The sequence below is a fragment of the Nuphar pumila genome, chromosome 6 (genome assembly GCF_984573655.1).
Source record: "Nuphar pumila chromosome 6, dmNupPumi1.hap1.1, whole genome shotgun sequence".
Lineage (NCBI taxonomy): Eukaryota > Viridiplantae > Streptophyta > Magnoliopsida > Nymphaeales > Nymphaeaceae > Nuphar > Nuphar pumila.
Window position 1 is genome coordinate 119,447,994 of NC_143254.1, and position 22,643 is coordinate 119,470,636.

Consider the following 22,643-nt stretch of genomic DNA (forward strand, 5'->3'; position numbering starts at 1 on the left):
TAAAATGCGAATGCTCATGTCTCTATCTGCGTGTCGTCAATTTTGAGCCCTCTACAAACACCAAAAAAAAAAGAGGAAAAGACCATAATTTTGAGCCCTCATTCACAAATTACTCAACAAAACAGCAGAAGAATATAAATATTAGATCACATATTTTTAATAAAAAATACGATTTTTGGATGCTTGAATATTTATGAAGATTATGAGCAGTTGATCTTAAAGCTTTAAAAAATCTTGTTCATTTGTCATAATCGGATGATTCAATCCTTATAAAACCAAGCATATAGATCACATTTGTACTGTTAAATTTAAGAGAAGTAGAAAAAATCTATGAAAATCGCAGTTTACACGGTAATTCTCTTGTTCTAATGAATATATATATATATATATATATATATATATATATATATATATATATATATATATATAGAGAGAGAGAGAGAGAGAGAGAGAGAGAGAGTCTTGAATGGTCACTAATGGCTATACATTATCTCATTATCACTAAACAAAAAATTATACAGACTCAACTCAGAAGTAAATTCCATCGGTTGCCAGTCAAAATCAAAAATAAAAGAAGGAACAAAAAGAAGAGAAGAAGTCGGTTGTGGTCCAAAAAAAACACAATATGGTATCCGTAAAACTTCATCTCAATGTGGAAGTTAAGGATCTGAAGACCACCTCCTCGCAAGGGATGGTGATACCCATATCATGGTCGAAGCCGAACTCCTCCTCTGCCATGTGGAGGAGGCTCTGGAACTCAGGGTGGCTCAGTAGAGATATGGGCACTATGAACCTTATGCGCTTCTCTCCTACGTACACTGCAAAGTGCCCCTTTGGCACGTCCCCTGGGAGCTCAGTTGAGTCCTCTCCGGAGCTCTTCTTCCCAAGGCTGGAACACCTCTTGAATATCTGCTTCACTCCCTTCTTGACTGCCATTGCAGAGAGAAAGAGAGAACCAAAAGTTGGTAGAGAGAGAGAGTTTATGCTGAAAGAGAGCAATTCAGGAAGGTGGTGTAGAGCAAAGGTAAGCAGAGAGAGAGAGAGAGAGAGAGAGAGAAAGGGGGAAGAGAGAGAGAGATCGAGGAAGGCGGTTGTGGAGTCTTTTGACGAGGGGGAGGATTTGGTGCAGGAAAGAATGGATATGTTTGGGCATATATATACAGGTGTTGTGAAGAAGGGCTTGGTTTATCAAGGTATGTGCTAGTTAAGGACAGTCCACGGGTGTTTTGGGTTGTGTGTAAGAGCATGCCGGGTAGTGAAGTGAAGGCTTCGATCTTTGTATACATTCCATACGACAGCTTGGGCCCACAGGCTACCACTTGAAAAACTCTCAGCCTTGCTTTGCCGTGCTAAGCTTTTGCACGGATCATCCCGGTTCAATAGGGTTGGGTATTGTTGGGAACTACACACTACCGACGAATCGACAAACGAAAAATAGAAGCAAGAGGAGGAATTAATCCACACACGAGGAACAAATATTTTACGTGATTCGGCAAGAGTTGCCTGCATTTACGGCTGCACTGAATTTTTTTACTTAATCAAGACTTGTGGTATGATTGTAAAAGAAATCTAAGGTAAAATTATAAAACTATCCTTAAAAAAAAATTTGCTTAAGGAGCTAACGCCTCATTACAGTCTAGGGCCCACTCCTTACAACCCCCACATTACACTCTAGGGCCCACTCCTTACAACCCCCGGCCGACCTACGGCAAAGTTAGATCCGCAAAAATTTAGGATTTATATCAAGAAAGAAAAAATGTATGGAATGTCGGTTTAGTAAACAACAAAGTAGTGATGGAAGTATAGTGAAGCTTGGTGAGCAAGAAATATCGGTGGATGATTGTTTCAAATATTTGGGATCTATCATTCAAAAGTATGGAGAAATTGATGGAGATGTAAATCATAGGATAAAGGTTGAGTGGATGAAATGAAAAAGTGCAACTGGAGTGTTGTAAGATCGTAGAATGCCATTGCGGTTGAAGGAAAAGTTTTATAGGATGACTATTAGACCCGCTTTACTATATGGTACGGAATGTTGGGCTGCCAAAAGACATCATATTCAAAAAATGAGTGTAGCTGAGATGCGTATGCTTAGATGGATGTGTGAAAATACAATAAAAGAAAAGATTCGGAACGAGGAGATACGTAAGAAGGTAGGCGTTGCACCCATTGAAAATAAGATGAGAGAGAATCGTTTACGGTGGTTTGGACATATTCGATGAAGGCCTAATGATGCTCCAGTTAGAAGGATGAAGAAATGGGAAAATATATTAGTTAAAAGAGGTCGGGGTAGGTCTAGGAAGACTTGGATGGAGATGATAGGAAAGGATATGAATGCTTTGAACCTCACCGAGGACATGGCATTGGATAGAAATGATTGGAGGAGAAGGATTCATGTGGAAGACCCAGAATGATTTTCTTTTTTGGTTCATATCGCCGACCCCAATTGTTTTGGGATGAAGGTGTAGTTGTTGTTGTTGTATCAAGAAAGAAAAAAAGCTCCTCACTCTTCTAACAAATTAACTCTCACTTGGAAACTGTTTTTCTTTGAGCAACCACACATTGTGACTTATCTTCTTAAACAATCCATAATCTCAGTGCGACGACTCCAACTACTATCCATGAAGGCTAAGAGAAGTTGAGCATGCCTTCGGCTTCTCAACTGTAACATCCTCGGTTAATATATCTGTAGAATTTTGCTAGTATGGATTTTGTCGAAGATAAATTGTCCATGTTCTAGAAGAGAGATGATAAAATGATACCTTATGTCTATGTGTTTTGTTTTGTAATGAAACACTGGATTCTTTGCAAGATAAATTGCACTCTAACTATCATTATATAATTTAATATCCTCTTGATGCATACCCAATTCAGACATTAGGTTCCTTATTCATATCATTTTCTTACATGCTTCAGTCGTTGCAACATACTCAACCTCTGTAGTGGACATGAAAACTATCTTCTGTAGTTTTAAAGCCCAACTGACTGCTTGTAAAGCCCACCCGACTATGTCAAGTGAAAAAGGTGAGTTTAAAAAAAAAAGAGAAAAGGAAACACAAGAAGGGAAAATGGTTCCTCAAAAAGAGGAATCGCTTTCCCTCTCATTGCAGAGGGGATGAGGATAAGCCTCACCTTCCCCGTTCAGCAGGAGGGTGAGGGTTATCCTCACCCGCCATGAGGACTCTCATGGTGGCTGCTTAGCCCCACCGATTCAATGAGATAGAGCCTGAGTTAACAGAGAGTGGGAGAAAAGGTTTGAGAAAAGGAGTCACTGGACCACCATCGTCGGGAGGAGCTGATACCCTCCCCCAGTTCTTTCTTTTTGGATTTTTTGAGAAAGCCAACAACCATGGCTACCGGCGTGGTCTATGAAAGAAAATTGGCAACCGTTGGTTGCCAGTAACGATTGCAAAATATATATATATATATATATATATATATATATAATCGATAATTGATTGGTTGTCGATGATATCATAGTGAGGCAGAAAGAGAGGACCCTATCTGTCTCAGCTCTGCAATTTCAGACGAGACAAAGAGAGACGGAGAAAGAGATACCTCCCTCTCTATTTGGGCTCTGTCCACCAAGACAGGACAGAGAGAGACAAAGAGATCCCTCCCTCTGTCTCGACTCTGTCTGCTAAGATGAGACAGACTCTCTGTCTCAACTCTGCCCACTGAGATGGGACATAAAGACACATAGAGAGATCTCTTTGTCTTAGCTCTACCGCCAAGATGAGACAGAGAGAGACCCCTCTCTTTGTCTTAGCTTTGTCTGCCGAGTTTGGACAGAGCGACAAAAACAGAGAGACCCTTCTCTTTGTCTCAATTTTGTCCACCGAGATTGGACAAAGAGAGAGCTCTCTTTGTCTTAGCTTTGTCCATCGAGATGGGATAGAGAGAGACAGAGAAAGAGAGATGAGACGAGATAGAGAGTGACAGACCTTTCTCTCTATCTTGGCTTTGTTCACAGAGACAGGACAGAGAGAGAGATCTCAGTCTTGGCTGTGTCTACCGATATGGGATAGAGAGAGAGACCTCTCTCTGTCTCAACTTTGTCCATCGAGACGAGATAGAGAGAGTGGAGAGAGATAGATACAAAGAGAGACTCGATGTCTTGGCTCTATTCACCGAGATGGGACATAGAGAGACAAAGAAAGAGACCCCGCTCTTTGTCTTGGCTCTGTCCATCGAGATGGGATAGAGAAAGACAGAGAGAGATCTCGGCTTTGCCATCAAAATGGGATAGAGAGACAAAGAGAGACCCCTCTCTCTGTCTCAACTCTATCTGTCAGGACAAAGAGAGGGACCCCTCTCTCTGCCATGGCTCTATTCATCGAGACAAGACAGAGACAGAAAGACCTCTCTCTGTCTTGATTCGGTACATTGGGATGAGAGAGAGGGAGAGAGAGAGACCTCTCCCCTATCTCGATTTGATTCAAAACACCTTGAGACAAGATAGAGGGAGAAGGAGAACCCGCTCCCTTTGTCTTGGTGGTGCCAGCTACTTCGGTCATGCAGTAGAGACATTTGATAGTTTAATTTTTTATCATTGAACATTGATGTAATGTTTATTTCTTTTATATTATGAATGATGAACTAGCTTGTTAAGAAATTTGAGTTTGTTAAAGAAAAAACAAATTTAGCCATGTTTTCTCTATTTGAACTATGTATGTTTTCCTTTTGAGAGTAATACCAATCGGACATAGACCTTAGAGGTCCTGGATTAGGTGTTACACTATTTCACTACCCAAGGTAAATACACAACCTATTGTACTTTTTCTGCTATGTAGATCACCAATAAAATATGAGTCCACATACCCCTGAAGCCTAATCTCTAAGCCTCCATACCAATCTCAAATTTGTACTACTTCTTAGATATCTGAGAATCCATTTGACATTCCCAATGTGTCTTGCCTAGATTGTTCATAAATCGGATGATGACTCCAAATATATGTGCAATATCTGGCTTTGTACACACCATAGCATATATAAGGTTGCCAACAGTTGCAGCATATGGTACTTTCTTCATATAATCCTTCTCATCTGAAGTCTTTGCACACTAGTTTTTGCTAAGCTTGAAGTGAGTAGCCAATTGTTGGAAGGCTTTGGCTTATCCATGTTAAACTTCTGTAAGATTTTCTCAATATATTGGGCCTATGACAACTTTAGCTTTTGGTTTGCTCTGTCTCTGTTGATTCTCATACCAAGGATTTGTTTGGTTGAACTCAAATCCTTCATTGCAAACTTCTTTGACAACTGTCTTTTGAGGTTTTGTATTTCTTTCATGCATGATCCTGCAATAAACATATCATCTGCATACAATAGCAGTATGATGTAAGTGATCAAATTGCTTAAAATAGCAACAATGGTCAACATTGCATCTACCATAACCATACATAGACATAAATTTGTCAAATTTAATATATTATTGTCTGAGAGCTTGCTTCAAACCATATAAATTCTTCTTAAGCCTTTCTTATTTCCCGAGGATGCAAAACCATGTGGTTAATGCATATAATTTTCCTCCTTTAAATCTCCATGGAAGAGTGCAATTTTTATATCTAGTTGCTCAATATGTAAATTTTCTTAAGCCACAAAACTTAAGACAGATCTAATAGTAGTCAGCTTAACAATAGTGGAAAAAATCTCAGTGTAGTTTATACCTACTTTCTACTGAAAACCCTTTACCACCAATCTGGCTTTATACCTCTTGGTGCCATCATGTTCTTCTTTTAGACTATAGGCCCATTGTTTATCAAATATGCATCAGTATTCAACTCATCTACCCAAAACTGTTTAGGCAACTCAGCATGCAGCCTCATACTTCTATCACGCTCCATAATAGTGGGGTTCATACACTTAGCTACACCATTCTGTTGTGGTGTCCTTGGAATCATTTTCTGTCATCTGATTCCATAAGTAACACAATATTTTTCAGATTCTTTGTTACTGTACTCTCCTCCATTATCTGATCTCAAACACTTCAATTTCAAATCTATTTCGTTCTCAATGAGAGCTTTTGGCTTTCTAAAAATATCAAACACATCAGATTTATTTTTCATAAAATAAACTCACAGCTTTCTTGTAGCATCATCTATGAAGGTCACAAAGTAAGAAAAATTACCAAAAGAGCATACCTAAGTTGATCCAAAGACATATCAGTATGGACTAACTCCAACCTTTGTGAACGTCGTGATTATCTCAACTTTGAGAAACTTACTCTCCTTTGCTTTCCATAGATGCAGTCTTTACAAAACTCTAAATCCACTGATTTGAGACTTGGGAGCTTTCCCTTAGAATGCAGGATTTTCATTCCCTTTTCGTTCATGTGTTCAAGTCTGAGGTGCCATAAGGTTGAAACCGAGATAGAACTCGTGGTTTCTTCTGTCACATAAAGAGTGCCCTCCTTTTTATTGTGCCAGTACTATAGTTGCTCTAGTATTTTTTTATAAATCACCAGCAAGCATAGTAACATAACCTGCATTAGCAAGCTATCCCATGGATATGAGACTCCTTTTGAGATTGGGCACATGTCTCACATTTGTTAGCTTCGAAATAGGACCATTAGACATGTTTATCTGAACATCTCCTTTTCTAACAATATTGCAAGGTTCTCTATCTCCAAGATAAACATGTCTAAAATCTCCTTTTACATAATTTCTAAGAATGTCTTTATGTACAATAGCATGAAAATAAGCACTGGAGTTTAATGACCCATGATTAGTCCATCCAAAAACAAAATTAAGGCATCAATGTCATAATTGTCAAAAATATTTACCAAGTGGCTCATTTCCTAAGTGGTGCTCTCCGTCTGATTTTTAACAGCCATGCAGAAATGCCTCATACGCCTCTTTTTGCCACAATGCAAACAACCATCTCCTCTGTCTTTGGTAGATCTGGATTTTTTCCTTGATTTGGAACTTTCATGGGTCTTTGATTTGTTTTGTGATCGTCCCCTACTCTGCACATGTAGAGTTGTCTCTCCAGATGATTTTCTTTGGATATTCTAGCTGAACAGAACACCCACTACATCATCATACTTCACAGGCCTATTACAACTTTCTGGTAGGGAAGACAAGATCAATAATGCATGGATATCATCATTGAAGTTGATGCCGATCGAGTTAACTGACTGGTGATGGTATTGAACTCATTCATATGTTTGACGACACTTTCACTTTTGGCCATCTTTAAATTGAACAACTTTTTCATCAAAAACACCTTGTTGGATGCCAACATTTTCTCGCACATCTTGGCCAAGGCACTCATGAGACATGTAGTCGTCGTCTCCTTTGAAATATTAAAGGTAACATATGCTGCCAAAGAGAGACGAATTGTTCCAAGGGCTTTCAGGTCTAGGATCTCCCAGTCGACATTACTCATGTCACTCGACTTTTTAGCTTTTCCTCTGAACGGCCGATAAAGATCCTTCTGATAAAGGTAGTCCTCAATTTGAACTTCTAGACTCTAAGCTTCCTGTCTTTCATTGCTCCCACTCAAACCACAACCGACCTCTAATACTAGTTGTTGAGAAAAACACACTACCGTCGAATCGATAAACAAAAAACAGAAGAAGCAGGAGAAAAAATCAAATCACACATAAGGAATAAAGATTTTACGTGGATCGATAAGAGTTGCCTACGTCTACGATTGCACTGAAATTTCTTATTAAATTGAGATACTACACACAAAATTTGCCTAAGGAGGCTAACTCCCCCCCGAACCTCCACCTTACGGGCAGGCCCATCGCTCTGCAACCCCGACCAACTTACCACGAAGTTGGATCCGCTGAAATTTAAGGTAGGAAACCGGCTCTAGACTCCTCCAGTAGGTATTGCTTTTATTTTTTTATCTAAGATTTTATCGCTATCTGCAAGTGGGTTACCTGTATTTTGTTTCGAGGGGAGTTTGTGGATGGATTTTTATAGACCGACTTGGATGTTGTACGTTATCCATTTGCAGCCCTTCTTTTGTCCATTTTCTCTTATTCAACTTTTGGTGGGGACTCAGGACTCCAAGACCAGTATTCCCCAAGACCAAACCCTTGGGTGGGTTGTCTTGATGCCGAGGAGGTCCAACACTGCCTTTGATATACCTGATTCGGGACATGGGATAGGGGGAGGAGGTAGTCCAATCTAGGGTCGTGAGAATATACAAACTGCTAAATATGCAACCCAAGCATTTCTAGCACTTTTTTTATTGATCTGATCCCACAGATGCATTTGACATGATTCATTTTCAAGAATCAACACTTAAATTGTGCTTTTTTGACGAAAAAATATAACTTTTTGAAATTTATAAAAATTATAGGCTATGGATTTTCAAGTCTTAAGAAAACCTGATAATTGAACAACCAAAGATCCAATTCATACAAAATGAAGTATGTACAACACATCCATGTGATTGAACTAAAAATTAAATCCAAACGTCCAGTTTATACAGCTGTTCATAGGCCTCTGGTTAGTAGCAACTGTAGCATTAAATCACGTCCAATCCCTACCTGTTCTAAAAAATGTAAGGTCAAGGACTTTGCGCCTAGACTTACACCTAGTTCATAATTAATTGGTTCTCAAAACAGGGATCTAGTTAGGACTTATTAGGCTAAGCAAAGGGAGAAGAAGACCCAAGGGGTTTGGCTTAGTGGGATGGGGCCTCGACTGTTTGACGGGCAGTCTAGGTTCAAATCTCATGGGCGTCACCCTCCTGCGTAAACCGAAGCTTGGCGACACAAGCCCTCGGAGTTTTATGCTGACATGAACAGAGACCGCAAGTATATATGGCAGGCTGAGCCAGCACGGCTAGGTCTCTGTGCCTGAGGCAGTTTCTCCCTGTAAAAAAAAAAAAGAGCAAAGTATGGCATTGATGGTTGCATCAGTGGCACAGAAGGTGCATAATTGTAGAATCTTTGAAGATCAGACTGCAGAACCTAAGGTGTTCCATAGCAAATTACAAGGGCTATCTTAGGCTTCATTTTGTTAACCAGGGGAGAGATCTTCAAACCTGGATTGGGTGGACATTTGTGGAAAAGTCTAGCCAGTGACTTGATCTTGTTACCTACCTCTTCATTTTGCTCTTTGTTTTAATAAAAATCCTTTTCAAAAAAAAAAAGACCAATTGGTTCAGCCGTGCATTCCTATCCTGTTTTTGAAAAGGTTTCCATCCCTTTCATATTTATGAGATCACACAATAATGCCTAATAAAACAATAAGTCATGTTATTATTTTTATCGATATATATTATGATCGTTGCTTTCAACAAAGACAACTTGCAAAATGGTCGAAAATATTTTTTGAATATTTTTTGACACGTCTTTTTGTGGTTAAAAGTTGGCCGATTTAAAAAGCGATTCGGCCCTGAATGTAAATCACCTGATTCCCTGAATCGATTTAGGGTTCCAGAGTCCAGACTATTGTTACAACATTGGTTTTAACCTCTAGTTGAAACTTGGTGTCAACGGGTAGGGTTTGGTTCAGACTCATGTGGACCTTCAGATCCGGACTCGGTCTTAATCGGGTCTTCTTACTGGTTCGGGTAAACCAGATCGTGCAGTTATTCTTAAGTTATTAATCTATTTGACAGGATGGTGAAAAATTAAGTCCTGGAATTTTCTTTTAAGAAAACATAGGGCCTTTTTCGGAATATCAGGCAAAAATTAAGACTTTAAATGAAAATTTGTTTTTTTACACATTGCTTTTTCGCTTTTGTACTGATAGAGTACCAACAACTTGACGTAGCTCTTTATTGATGTTTGATGAAAGAGTCCGAATCGAGTGCAATATGATTGCACAAAAATTTGTGCAGGTAAGCACCCCATCACCCTCCATCAGGTCTTGAGTTCCACACCTGACAGGCCCTGTGTCAAGATGGAGGGTGATCAGGTGCAATATAATTGCACAAATATTTGTGCATTAAGCACCTGATCATACTGGGGACAGGGCCTATCAGGCGTGGGACACAAGACCTGATGGAGGGCGAGTGTTTAATACACAAAATTTTGTCTTTGGTTTGATAACTTTAGTGGACACCTCTCTCTTTCTCTCGTTTATCTCACATTTTTCACTCCATCTTTCTGATACTATACAGACAAGGGAAAAATCAAAACTTATCGTAAGCAAAAAAAAAATCTTATATATGTATATATTTTTTTTGCTTCCAAACATACCCTATACCCTTAGAGAACCAACCAACAACTCAAAGACATCACCCACGAAGGTCTGGTGAAGTGTCTCTTTTTTTATCTCTTTTGGTCTGTGTCATGCTGACATGCACCTATATATGTCAACTTGATTGCTACCTACACTTTTCTTTCTACTAACACCAATGACATTACAGACCACAATAATTTCATGCTATAGTCACAATGATGGCTTTGGAAAATGCCAATAACTCTGATTGGTGAATACATCTTTAAATTTAAAAAAAAAAATGCTACTCTCATTTTTTATTTCTTCAAAACTTAAAAATCAAGTTGGTTTTAGATTCAAAAGTTTTACATTGAATATAAGCCTTTGTTAGTGAACACAATATCTTTGTTTGGCCCAAACCATATCAAACAAACTAAAACAATAACAAAAAAAAATTTGTCTAAAGCAATGTTGTCAGTATGGGTATCAGCCATGAATCGTTGGGCCACCGATTCAGTTGTATCTGCCGATACCAATACTCAACTGAATAGTTCCGTGCCTTAAAAATTATAAACAATTATTATTTGTCAATCATAACGTAACACGTGTTAAAACCATTAAAATAATATTAAAATTTTATTTTTTGGTATTTTTTACAATTATTAAAAATAGCCGATTCAGGCTACATTCGTCTAAAGTCATGGTAATCAATGATCTCACAAATTTATGTTAATTAATAGTTAATAGTATCAACAAATATATAATCACGAAGTTGCCACACTTGTCACCTTCGTTTGTAAGTGAATCAAGATCGAAGAAAGTTGCCCTTTTGTAGCTAAGAAAATGTCTCAATCGCTAACAGCATATTTGCTGGCCTATGACCCTTGAGGTTCCTTGCCTACTAGGGAGTACACCAAGTTTAAACCATGCAGGGAAGGCTGCTTCTGGTGGATTTTGAACCATGATCATCCCATGTCAGGTGACAAAATACGGCCACCAAGCCCTCATGGGCTCGTACCTTTGCCCTTTGGCCAACTGATTTTAAAGAAACAATAAGCCAGACTAGATGCTAACAAAAGGTCCATGTCCACCTTAGATGCGGTCTTCATGTAAAGGTAGATTTACCACAATATCGGAAGTAAATACTACTGCAAAAGAGAGAGAGAGAGAGAGAGAGAGAGAGAGAGAGAGACGAAAGTAATTCAACATTACCACTCATGAAGATCAACAAAATGTTGAACCCATGAACTGAACAAGAGCAAAAGCCAAAACAAATAAAGAAAGCACAAGAGAAAAGAACATCAGACAGATAAACGGGCTCACGCCGGAGCCGCTTGCCCAGATTGTGGCAAAAGAGAGGTAGCATTAGCAGGAGGGAGCGGAAGATCAGTAAGATGCATACACAAGATTGCATAAACATCTACCAAGATTTTATGCACCAGGTTTTGAATGTTAACTGGAATTTGACGAAAACGAGCATCGTTTCGCGCCATCCAAACAAACCACCAAGAAGTAAGCAACCACGTCCGCCAAATGAACCTCCACCTCTTGCTGCGCCTAATACAAACCAGCCCCAAGATCAGATCTAGCACAAAGGACTTCTCCTTAACAAACACTTTCGGATGCCTCCAGGTCCTGCTAAAGAGTTCCACAAATATTGGGCAAGACCAGAACAAGTAAAACGTAGATTCTTCTGCAGCTTGACAAAGCACGCACCAACTCGAGAGCTGAATGCCCCGCTTCTTTAAATTACTATGGGTTTGGATCCTATCGTGCAGAATTAACCAAGCCAGGACTCGAGAACGGGGAGAAGGACCCTTCGCCCAAAGCACATCCTCGGGAAACCAATCAGCTCCGGGCGAGAGCAACGATCTATAGAGTTTTTTTGTGAGAAACTCTCCGCTTGGAGCCAACACCCACTGCAACCACTGACCAAAATTTCTAGAGTCCTCAAAATGGTCTCTAAAGCAGGTTAAAGCCCTCAACCATGATTTACGCAAGTGCGAGAGCGCCAAATCCTGGGTTCCCAAACGAACCGGGATAAGAGCTGGAGCCCCATATTTAGCAAGAAGCAAACTAGCACAAGGGTTATCTGGTTGATGGGTCAACCAACATTGCTTGGCGACAAGAACAATGCTTCACAGTCTGGGCGCAGGAATGCCTAAACCAGCCATACGTCGAGGTAAGACCACTGAACGCCAACCAATCAAGTGACGCTTACCCTTGAGTTGACACCCAGACCATAGAAAACCTGCCAGCAAGTGCGTCAGTTGCTTCTCTACTCCCACAAGCATCACAAACATAGACATGAAAAATTCTTGAATAGTTGAAAAAACATGTCTGACTAAGGTTAGACGGCCAGCGATGGAGAGATAAGACGACTGCCACGAAAGAAATTTGCGCTTCACTTTTTGAAGCGTTGGAGCCCAAGCAGCAAAAGATAGGTGCTTCACTTGTAACGGCAAGCCCAGGTACATAATAGGCATTTCAGAAATAGTGCAATTAAAAATTCTCGTTCCAACTGCAAGCATATTGGCATTAACATTGAACATGGTAATAGAGTATTTGGTCTCATTTAGAGAAAGCCCAGATAGGGATCTGTTGAACATTTGCACGACCAAAAATGATCATATCATCAACATAAGTAAGAATATGACCCGGGAAGTCAAAAACCTGCAAAGGATCAATGAAACACAAGACAGCAGCTCGCTTAAACAAGACCACAAGACCCTCAACAACTGCATTAAACAACAAAGGCGATAGGAGGCACCATTGCTGCAAACCCCGTCCCAGCTTGAACTGGTCTCCTCTAACACCATTGATATTTAACATGGCCTGGGCATTTGAGACCAGCTCCCTCACCCAACCAGAAAAACGATGACCAATACCAAAATTTGCTAACATTTGAAATAAAAATGGCCAATGCACAGAGTCAAAAGCTTTATGAAAGTCTAATTTAAGGACAAAGTAAGGTTGACCGTTATGCTGCAAGGAATGAACAACCTCGGACACCATGATGAACGAGTGTTGGGCCCGCTTATTACGGATAAAGGCGAACTGAGAGTCTGAAAAAATTTGGTTAGCCACCGATTTCAGCCTATTCGCCAAAACCTTGGCAAACATCCGATAGAGAGCACTCATAACTGAGATTGGGCGGAATCATGAAATATCAGTGGCCTCATCATCTTTCGGAATGAGCGAAATAATAGCAACATGAAAATGATAAGGCAATCTGGAGTTACGATGGAAATCATCCAACATGCTCACCACGTCTGATTTAACACAGTCCCAAAAGATTCTAAAAAAGTCGACATAAAACCCGTCAATGCTAGGCGCTTTCCAACCTGACATATCCTTAATTGCCCTAAAAATCTCATCGTCAGAGAACCTCCTTTGCATAGATCTGGCTTGCTCAGGCTGAATTGACCCAACTAAGATATTACCAAAGACACCCTCCACAGTTAACAAAGCAGAATATAAGTCCTTAAAATATAGCGAGACTGCAGGATTAACGTGTTGATTGAGATAAGAAATACCCTCAATGGAAATAGAAGGAACAACATTCCTCCTATGACGATGGGAAGCATATAAGTGAAAAATTTTAGTGTTGTCATCACCAGTCGCAAGCCATTTCACCCTAGACCTCTGCTTCCAACGAATTTCCTCTTTGACCCTCCAGCTTTTCAAGCGCATAGTTAATTCTAAGGACCTGGCCTGAAGACTGAGAAGTTGCAAATCAGAAAGAGAGTCAGGAGAAGACATAGACTGATACAACGTAGAAATCTCTTGATCCCATGGGCCATTTGCTGAAATTTCTTCACCTTACGACTATGAAGCCAAGCTTTGATATCCTTAGCTAGACGAGAAAGCTTATTTTGAACCCGGAGTGCAGGACAATGCTCATCAACAAGTTTGTTCCAAGAATTAGCAATAACAGAGAGAAAATCTGGCTCTTGAAGCCACCATTCTTCAAACGCAAAGCTCCTGATGGGTTGAAAGTCATTCCCCCAATGAGTGATGATATGCCCATGATCCGAGATAGAGGGAGCAAACAACACACACTTAATGTCGGGAATGAGGTCCAATAAATTAGGGGTGACAAAGACCCTATCAAGGACCCTACAACACGGATGAGACCGCCTATTCGACCAAGAGAAGCGCTCTCCGGTTAAAAGAATAGGATAGAGGAAATGTCGATAAACAAAGTCTTGGAAACATCGCATAGAGAGATTAGGAATTACGAGGTTATTAGAGTCATGGATAGATAGCAAACAATTGAAATCCCCCATAAGAAGGTGACAATACGCGTTGGAAACGACAACCCTATCCAAATCATCCCAAAAAGTGGGCCTCATAGCGGTGAGATTAGGGCTATAAACAACAGAAACCACTACCCTTCTATCAACTGCCTGCAAATTGAAAGCAACAGACAGAGAAAAAAGACTCACATCCAGCTGAGATAAATTTAAAGACTGTTTTCCCAAGATAAAGATACCTCCTGCATGATTTACCGCTGGCTTAAAGAAATAGTCAGCTCCTTGCCAAATGCTACAGACGACCACGAGCGGGATGACCTCCATTTTAGTTTCACATAAAGCAAGAAGGTCGGGCTTTTACTCCCTAACTCAATTAGCCAAAAACAGACGTTTTGTGGAACAATTTAAGCCCCTAACATTCCAACAAACAGAGAGATGATTAATGGCAAATGTGGTCCTCAAGATCTACAAAGTGGGACCATTACCAACTGCAGATAATAAGTGAGCTAAATTTCCCATGTTCTGAGGCCAGTATGTATCAGACTTGGTCTCTTTCAATAATCATTTGAATATTGGCCTTAGACAGGTCGCAGCAATTCTCTGTGCTTCTTGTGGTGAGCTTGGCCTCCTGTGATCAGCCACTGCAACAGTTCGCGAGAATTGCGTTCCGCCGCGAAATTTGGCGGACTAGAGAGAGACTGCATAGCATAGGCGATGGCGACTGCTTGTTTGGATGCAGGTTTTAATCTTTAGAAGATGACACTGCTCATTTAATTACTCTCTCTCTCTCTCTCTCTCTCTCTCTCTCTCTCTCTCTCTCTCTCTCTCTCTCTCTCTCTCTCTCTCTCTCTCCTATAGTGTTAATTTTTTTTATAGTCAAGCTGGGGTTAGACAGACCGCACCTGTTGCACATGGTATCATTGGGTTTTGAACTTGCAACGTCCCAACACAAGGTGCTGTGAACTAACTGCTCCAACCAAACACAAGGTGGCGTGCACTAACTGCTCCTATAGAGTAACTTTTATCCATCGAGCAACACAACCATTTCAACTGTCCCTCTCTCTCACGTGTATGTGTCCCTTTTCTTCAGTTGTGTCCTAGAGCAACGTTTATCCATTGAGGCAGCCCCTCCACTGTGAGAGAGAGAGAGAGAGAGAGAGAGAGAGAGATCCTGTCCGTGCTTATGTGAATATGTATAGGTAAAAACAGGTACTGGTGAGAGTAGGCTGTAATGAGGGGACCCCACGAATGAGGAAATTGGATTCCTTAATGAAAGAAATACCTAGGGGGGCCACCTTCTTTATCACATGAAGCAACCAACAGGACGTTTTGGCTGGATGATAGGGACCCTGACGTTGCTTTAGCACATGGCTACCATGTTACTCTTGCGAAGCACTTTTCATTATGACACGACGTCCCTTATTTCCTTTTTTCATGTTGATCCTTTGCTATCACACTGATGGCCTACAAAGGTGTAGATTTCTAATATGATAATGGAAGGTAAACTTTGTTTTCATGTTTAGCTGAAAATAACAAGACATCCTTCACCTCATGCCCCCACATTCTTGAAATTCTTGGTGTTTGGAATGTACTGTTCATCTCCAAACATTTTGAGCCCACATTGCCAGCTACCCAAGCAAGAATTGAGCCATACACCACAAGCATGATATCTCATGCATATAAACCCAAAATTTGAAAATGCAACACCAAGATGTGAATTGATATGCCCATATGTATAACAAGCATCAAAAATGTCGTTTTCACAAAAAAAGAAAAGAACATAACCAAATATGGGACTTCTGGGCTTATTGAATCGAATTAATTTGCATTGTTCTAGTTCCAATTTGTTAAACTCTAATTGATGGTTTACATGATGTAAAATCAAATGCTAAAAGCCCATATGGGCTCTGCAAGTGAGTTGGCTGAAGGACATCAAGAGTTTGTTACTCGAGGTGAGCAGACCCTGCTGGGCTCAAAATTGGGGAGAACCATTCAGTGAACAGGGTACGGGAAACGGAGGTTTTAAATCCTCGAGAGGCAATTGACAAAGTAACAGGTGAAGCGGTAAATCCTCCCTCAACCGCCTTGCACGGGTGGGTTCCCTTTATCCATAATTAAAAAAGTAGAAAAAAGGTTAAGCAGAGAAAAGTCCCTTTTCAATTAGAAAGCCTTTTGAATTGAGAATACTAACTATTGCAAAGAGATGATGACCACTAAAGAGGATCAGATAACAGCCTTTTCAAGATCTGGTTTCTTGCTTTTGCTTTTCCTCTTTTTAGTGTAAAGAATGGGATCTGAACACCAGATCCCATCGCTGTTTGACCAACATTAAGAGCTCCAAGAGATTGCAATCTTTGTCCAACAGATTCCTCATCCACTTTAGCGTCTCATTGCTTTGCTTTCCATGCTATGTTTAGACCATTTTGTTCAAAGCTTAAACGATGTGAGTTTCACTAAGATTGATCGGCAAGCATTACTTCCAATGGAATTAGCAATCAACATCTTCTGATGAAGCCATTAGCAAGCAACTTATGCAATGAAAAAGGGCATCTAACACAACAAGGCAACCAAAATAGAATAATGAAGAAACAACACATTTATCCTGGCACACATAAAATATGTGAACAACAGAAGTTGCCTGGTCTGAAGTCGATGCCTCATGGCATATCCGTGTTGGAAAAAGGATCTGCTTTGGCTTGGATGCACACGCGCTTGGGAAGGAGATATATAAAAACTCATTCGAGAGCTCTTTTACTCGGGTCTTTGGTCAAAGATTAACATTGTTTTATAATTAGGTGCTTTGGGCATTTTGGCAAAATGTGTCGTGTAGAGATTTCAAAGGTACTCTCAATATGTACAGAATATGGTATGGGCAGCATAGGCACGACAAACAGTTAATATGTGGTAGTTATGTAAGTTACTCATTCACGAATTGGGCCTAACTAGTGGTACATGTGGAGTCTTGTAATGGTTTTTGATTTATGGCATGCATGTGGTAGAGCTGTGCAAGTAGTTGGTATGTGAAGAGTTTGTGGAAATAATATGACTTGCTTGAGTTATGTATGCAAATAGTAGTGTATTAGCAGGTCACTAGAGGATATTAACATCAAAATCATAGTTAGTATTGAGCAGAGTTACTAGGAAGTGAAAATTGGATACAGGAAGCAATGCGTGAAGGGAAAGTACGGAAGTGAGTGTCAAAAAATGGTATGAAGCATGAAGCAGGATTCATTTTGGAAGCAATCTGAAAGCGTATGAGAAGCGAAAAAGGAAATGTGTGTGAAACAACGGGAAACAAGTGGGAAGCAAGTAGGAAGCGAGGGAGATGTAAAAATTATAATAACATGAAAAACACAGAAAACAAAGGGAAAGTGGTGGGGAAACGAAGAGGAAGCAATTGAGAAGCGAAGGTCAAACAAGTGAAAAATAAAAAGTGATTTGGGAAGCGAGTAGGAAGTGCACTTCCCACAAAAGGAAAGAGAGTATCCCCCATGACTTCAGAAGTGCACTTCCCTCCTTAGGAAGGTGCTTCCGGTAACTATGGTATTGAGGCCTACTAGAAGAAGGTCGAAAGTCACCTTTTTTATATTAATTATATTACAAAGGTCAAAAGTCCAATTAATTATATTAGAAGTGTGTACAAAGGGCCTCAATACCTATATATGTGTTGGCGTTGTAGTTTATGTGTGAACAAGTGAATATTAGTGAATTGTCCCTTTTCTTGGTTTTTCTTTGTTGGTCTGGGTACTTGTCTTCTTGATTACGGGTTGGTGTTTTCCCTATATCTTTTAAAGATAATTTGCATAATCACAATTAGCTAATTTACAGACAAGTCAAAATGAGTAATTAGAACAAAGCAGCATCAGGCATCCTGGCCATTACAAACTCCTCTGCATGGTAACATTTAGGTTGCCTATCACTGGATGCATTCCACGCTTCATCTGTTTTGAGATGATTCCAATGCACTTAACTGCTTCTTGAGTTTTACAATATGTGCTTGTACCTGGAAAAAACAAGGCGTATTACCATCATAGCATGCACTTTGCAATTGCATTCTATCGTTTCAACAAGGCCGCAATTGAAACTGTGCAAAAAGACAATTCATGTTCTGTTCAGACACAAACATGTTCAAGAGAAAATTTATCAAAGTTATTCTACACTTACCACAATAATCTCTCTCTCTCTCTCTCTCTCTCTCTCTCTCTCTCTCTCTCTCTCTCTCTCTCTCTCTCTCTCTCTCTCTCTCTCACACACACACACACACAATACAGGGGATTTCAATAGAACTCAAGCAAAATCATGTACCAAAGGAATAGATTTCCATAATATGCACTTTGTCACTCAGGCCACCTCCTTCTAGCATGTAGACCTATATAAGAAACCAAGTTGAGCCCCGGCCACTGCTGTTCAAGTCGTTATTGTTTTTTAGTCAAGCTCAAATCTGATTGTGCTAAGCAGATCAAGATGATCCTTTAAAAGATCTTATATAAACCTAATAAATATGACAAATACGACTAATGGTAGAACTATACATAAGGAGACAACTTATTTCGAATCAAAGTTGGACCATATGAAGTATCTGCCTAAGACCATACCTGCATTAGTTATAGACGAGGTAACTTCAACTATAGAAGAGAAATCCCAATCATGCATTGCCCATGATAATACAGCACTTACTAGTAAAGGCAAATTAAAAGCTTGAAATTATGGAAAGAATATATTTATAAGGGAATTTGATGATAATAGAACGCATGGTTGATTCAAAAGTTGCAACACAATAAGTTTTAACATCTAGGTTCTATCAGATAACACAATGGGTATACAATACACCTCACCAACCAATGACATGGATGTAGACACATTTTACATGTCATATGATATAATGGTGCATTATAAAGTACAACCCGAAGCAGAAATTATGCTTTTCCTTCCCTTGAAAACTTTTAGATTCTGGAAAAAAATTGGGTGAATTTCTGATTTCTGCTTCGCCCCTATTTTACTACTCAAAGGTTCATTTTCACATTTGGCTATGGTTTTCTATGGTTTAGCAGAAATGGTGCTTCAGAGTTTGTTTCATATATAAACCAAACAGGTTCAATATGTCTATCATCAATCCAAGCAACAACAAAGGGCATCACATAAGTTGTGGAGAGATCCGTAAGCCTAGTCAGCACTAGGGGTGTCAACGGGACGAAAAATCGATAAATACTCTATTTTAGGTGGCGTCAATTGAATGTGGGCTTGACCCAAGTCTCATCGACAATACCTAAATGAGCCAAACAAGATATGATAAAAACTTTTATTTTTTACATTTAAAATCAAGTGAAATTCGGGTTAAATTCAAGCAAAATTCAAAGGCGAAATTCAAGTTATACATCATTAGATGGGATTCAAAATGCTGATTTCAACGATATTTTATTTTCCTAAATTTGGGTTACGGTTGGCGCAAAAATCATATTTTTTTAAAAAAGGCTTGTCTCGATGGGCCCGGTCTGGGTTGAATCGAACCGAATCCGATCCATATGATCCAAGTTAATATGGATCTGGACTCAGTCCAAGACCTATTAATTAGAATATGATCCAGTTCAAGATCCATATGGATATTGGATATAGAGTTGAATCTTAGATCTGAATCCATATCCTGTACATATATAAATTTGCAGCTTGTATATACTTAGATTTTTTACCTGTACTTACTTAAATTTTTGGCCTATACATACTTAGATTTTCGGTCAGTAGGTACTCATATTTTTGGCCTCTACATACTTAAATTTTTGGCCAGTATATACTTAAATTTTTGGCCTATACATACTCAGATTTTCAGCCAATTGTATGGCTGATTTTTCGGCCTGTACATGACTGAATTCTTGGCCAAATATATGGCAGATTTTCAGCCTGTCATATAACTGTTTTGCAGTCTGTTACATGACAAATTATCGGATTGCTTAAATACATATTCATGTGACTGTTCATGTATGTCATGATAAGATTGTTCATGTATGTCATGATAAGATTGTTCATGCTTTATAAAATGTCACAAAATGCATGCTTCTATATGACTGTTACGCACACTTTTACATAACTGTCATGCCTCATGAATGTTGCTAAAAAATGTTGTATGACTGATTATGCATGCTTTTATATAACTGTTCATGTGTCATAAAATCTCACAAAAAAAATTATATGGTTAAGTGTCGTGAAGAGACACCACATATGTGCAGAAAACAACATGCGACTGCATATGGTCATCGGTTGGGGTTGGGGCTGGGATGGTTTTGCCTAAGCCCAGCCGATTGTCAATGGAGTCTTAGTGTTGTCCCGTTTACGGGGCAGCATAGCTTCGGGCTTGGTATGTTTTGATTGGTATCCCGAGCTTGCCCGAATTGGCAAAAATATTTGTTATTTTCATATGATCATGGTATAGATATGCATATTCTAAAGTTTTAATGTTGTTGCATTAACATGATCATGAGCATGTTTGCATGTTATGTATGAGATGAACCATGAAGACAAAAATGTATATTGCAAGTGTGTGTTCATATGCATATAAAATTTGTTATTCATGTATATTCGTATAGAGTGTGAATAAATGTGCATTTGTGGGTATGTTGAATGATTGCATAGTCATATGTTCTATGTGGTTTTTGCTTGAGATGCATCAGTGGTCTATATGTGAACCATTGTAGGCCATGTGGGCCACGAACAGGTATTGGTCTAAGTTTTATTTTATGCAATGTAAAAATCCATTTGAAAACTATTGATTTCTGAATTAATTGCACTGTTAAATTTTATAACGGGCTATGGTCCCGTGTGGTGTTTTGCATGTTGATTTACAAAACTAATCTTATGTAAAGAATTTGTTTTTTGATAAAAAAAATAAAAGAGATAAAACTGTGTAATTAATATTTTTTCTAGATGTCTCTTCCACAGTGTAGGAATCCTGAATGGCGATTTTGGAGAACCGTGAGAATACTAAAACTCTGTGTGCGATTGTGCCCTTTAACCCTATATGGTAATTTGTCTCTCGATCATAGTTTTAGAGAGTTTCCCGTCACTTTTCCTAGGGGTGGTGTGTAGACGCAGTTGTTGTTATTGGTATACCAAGAAAGTGGCATTAGTGGATGTTGATTTACCTGGTGTCCCGACATTAGATGTTGATTTCTAATGTTCTGATGGATGGTGTTGATTCCTGATATTGGTCGAGGGCTAAGTGTGAAACCCAGTAATAAAATACAAATTATGTGTTAAGCTAAAACTAGGGACCTATCTTGAACTTTGAGAATTATTGTGCCCGTTTTCAGTATATGCAGGTTTTAATGAAAAGTGAAACTAAATTTATGTACATTTAATAGAAACATGCATATAAAAGAAAACTTTGATAATGATTTAATAAGTTACTCATGCATGTGCATTAATATCATGTATATTTATTGTTCTACATTAGTTCATGCAATTTTACTTGTTTATTTCCCTGTTAGCTATTGTCAATGCATGATATTTAATCATGAATGCCTAAATAGCTATTGAGTTGTGAGCCTGTTATAGTTATATTCCTCTAAATATATTGCATGGATTTGATTTATGCTTTTCTCGCCTATTTGGATCTTTAAAGGAATTCGTACGCAAGATCTTTGATTATGACCATATGCCCTTTATGTTTTTTACAGGACCTGAAGCCCAATGATGAGGATGTCTGTTATATAGGGCTTACGAGGCTACGTGACTACTTTATGATATTTTCTTTGGGATAGTGTGGCTCCATAATTATTAACATTTATTTGATTATATTCTTAAACTTTAGTTATTGATGAATAAAGTTAATTAGTTGATTGTTGAGTTAATGTAAGATCCCTTGTGGTTTGAATTGTGATATGTCTGTAAGGCCCCAGATCTCTAGATATGGTTTCCGTAATTGTTTAAAAAAAATCACTTTTCAACGGAGATGAGTTGGGGTCGTTATAGGTTTGGTATCAGAGCAGACCACAAAATCTTACATTCTAACCATTTTTTTTACCAAAATTTTCTTTTGGTAATTAAGCATTATCCAAATTTGTCAAAAAGTCACGACTCGTACTCCAGAGCAGTTTTCATCGCTGGTAAGAGCTACCTGATATTTTTCTTTACTAATATGAATTTGTTTAAATTTCATATGATAGACTGTGAGAATATCTTAATTCAATTCCTTTTTGTGTCAATTAGGAATATGATGTGATTGTGTGATTATGATTGTTGCGAGGATCAATTCTAAGGGGGTAGGTGA

General features: G+C 39.0%; 2 protein-coding genes across 3 annotated transcripts in view; both read right to left on the reverse strand.

Moving 5' to 3' along the window:
• Positions 1 to 642: 642 nt before the first annotated feature.
• LOC149835920 (protein SMALL AUXIN UP-REGULATED RNA 51-like) lies at positions 643 to 936 on the reverse strand. Its single transcript, XM_090009671.1, has one exon. The coding sequence runs from the start codon at positions 934 to 936 to the stop codon at positions 643 to 645; it is 294 nt and encodes a 97-aa protein (XP_089865797.1).
• A 17,203-nt stretch (positions 937 to 18,139) lies between these two features.
• LOC149835921 (transcription initiation factor TFIID subunit 14b-like) overlaps positions 18,140 to 22,643 on the reverse strand; it is a 35,785-nt gene continuing 31,281 nt past the window's right edge. For both annotated transcript variants that reach the window (XM_090008856.1, XM_090008855.1), the window contains exon 6: positions 18,140 to 18,386. In XM_090008856.1, the coding sequence (XP_089864982.1) occupies positions 18,321 to 18,386 (66 nt within the window). In that variant the 3' untranslated portion in view covers positions 18,140 to 18,320. The remainder of the gene's footprint in view (positions 18,387 to 22,643) is intronic.

Bases quoted from the DNA above. Each gene is read 5' to 3' on its own strand.
- LOC149835920 (XM_090009671.1), bottom strand. From the start codon at position 936: ATGGCAGTCAAGAAGGGAGTGAAGCAGATATTCAAGAGGTGTTCCAGC.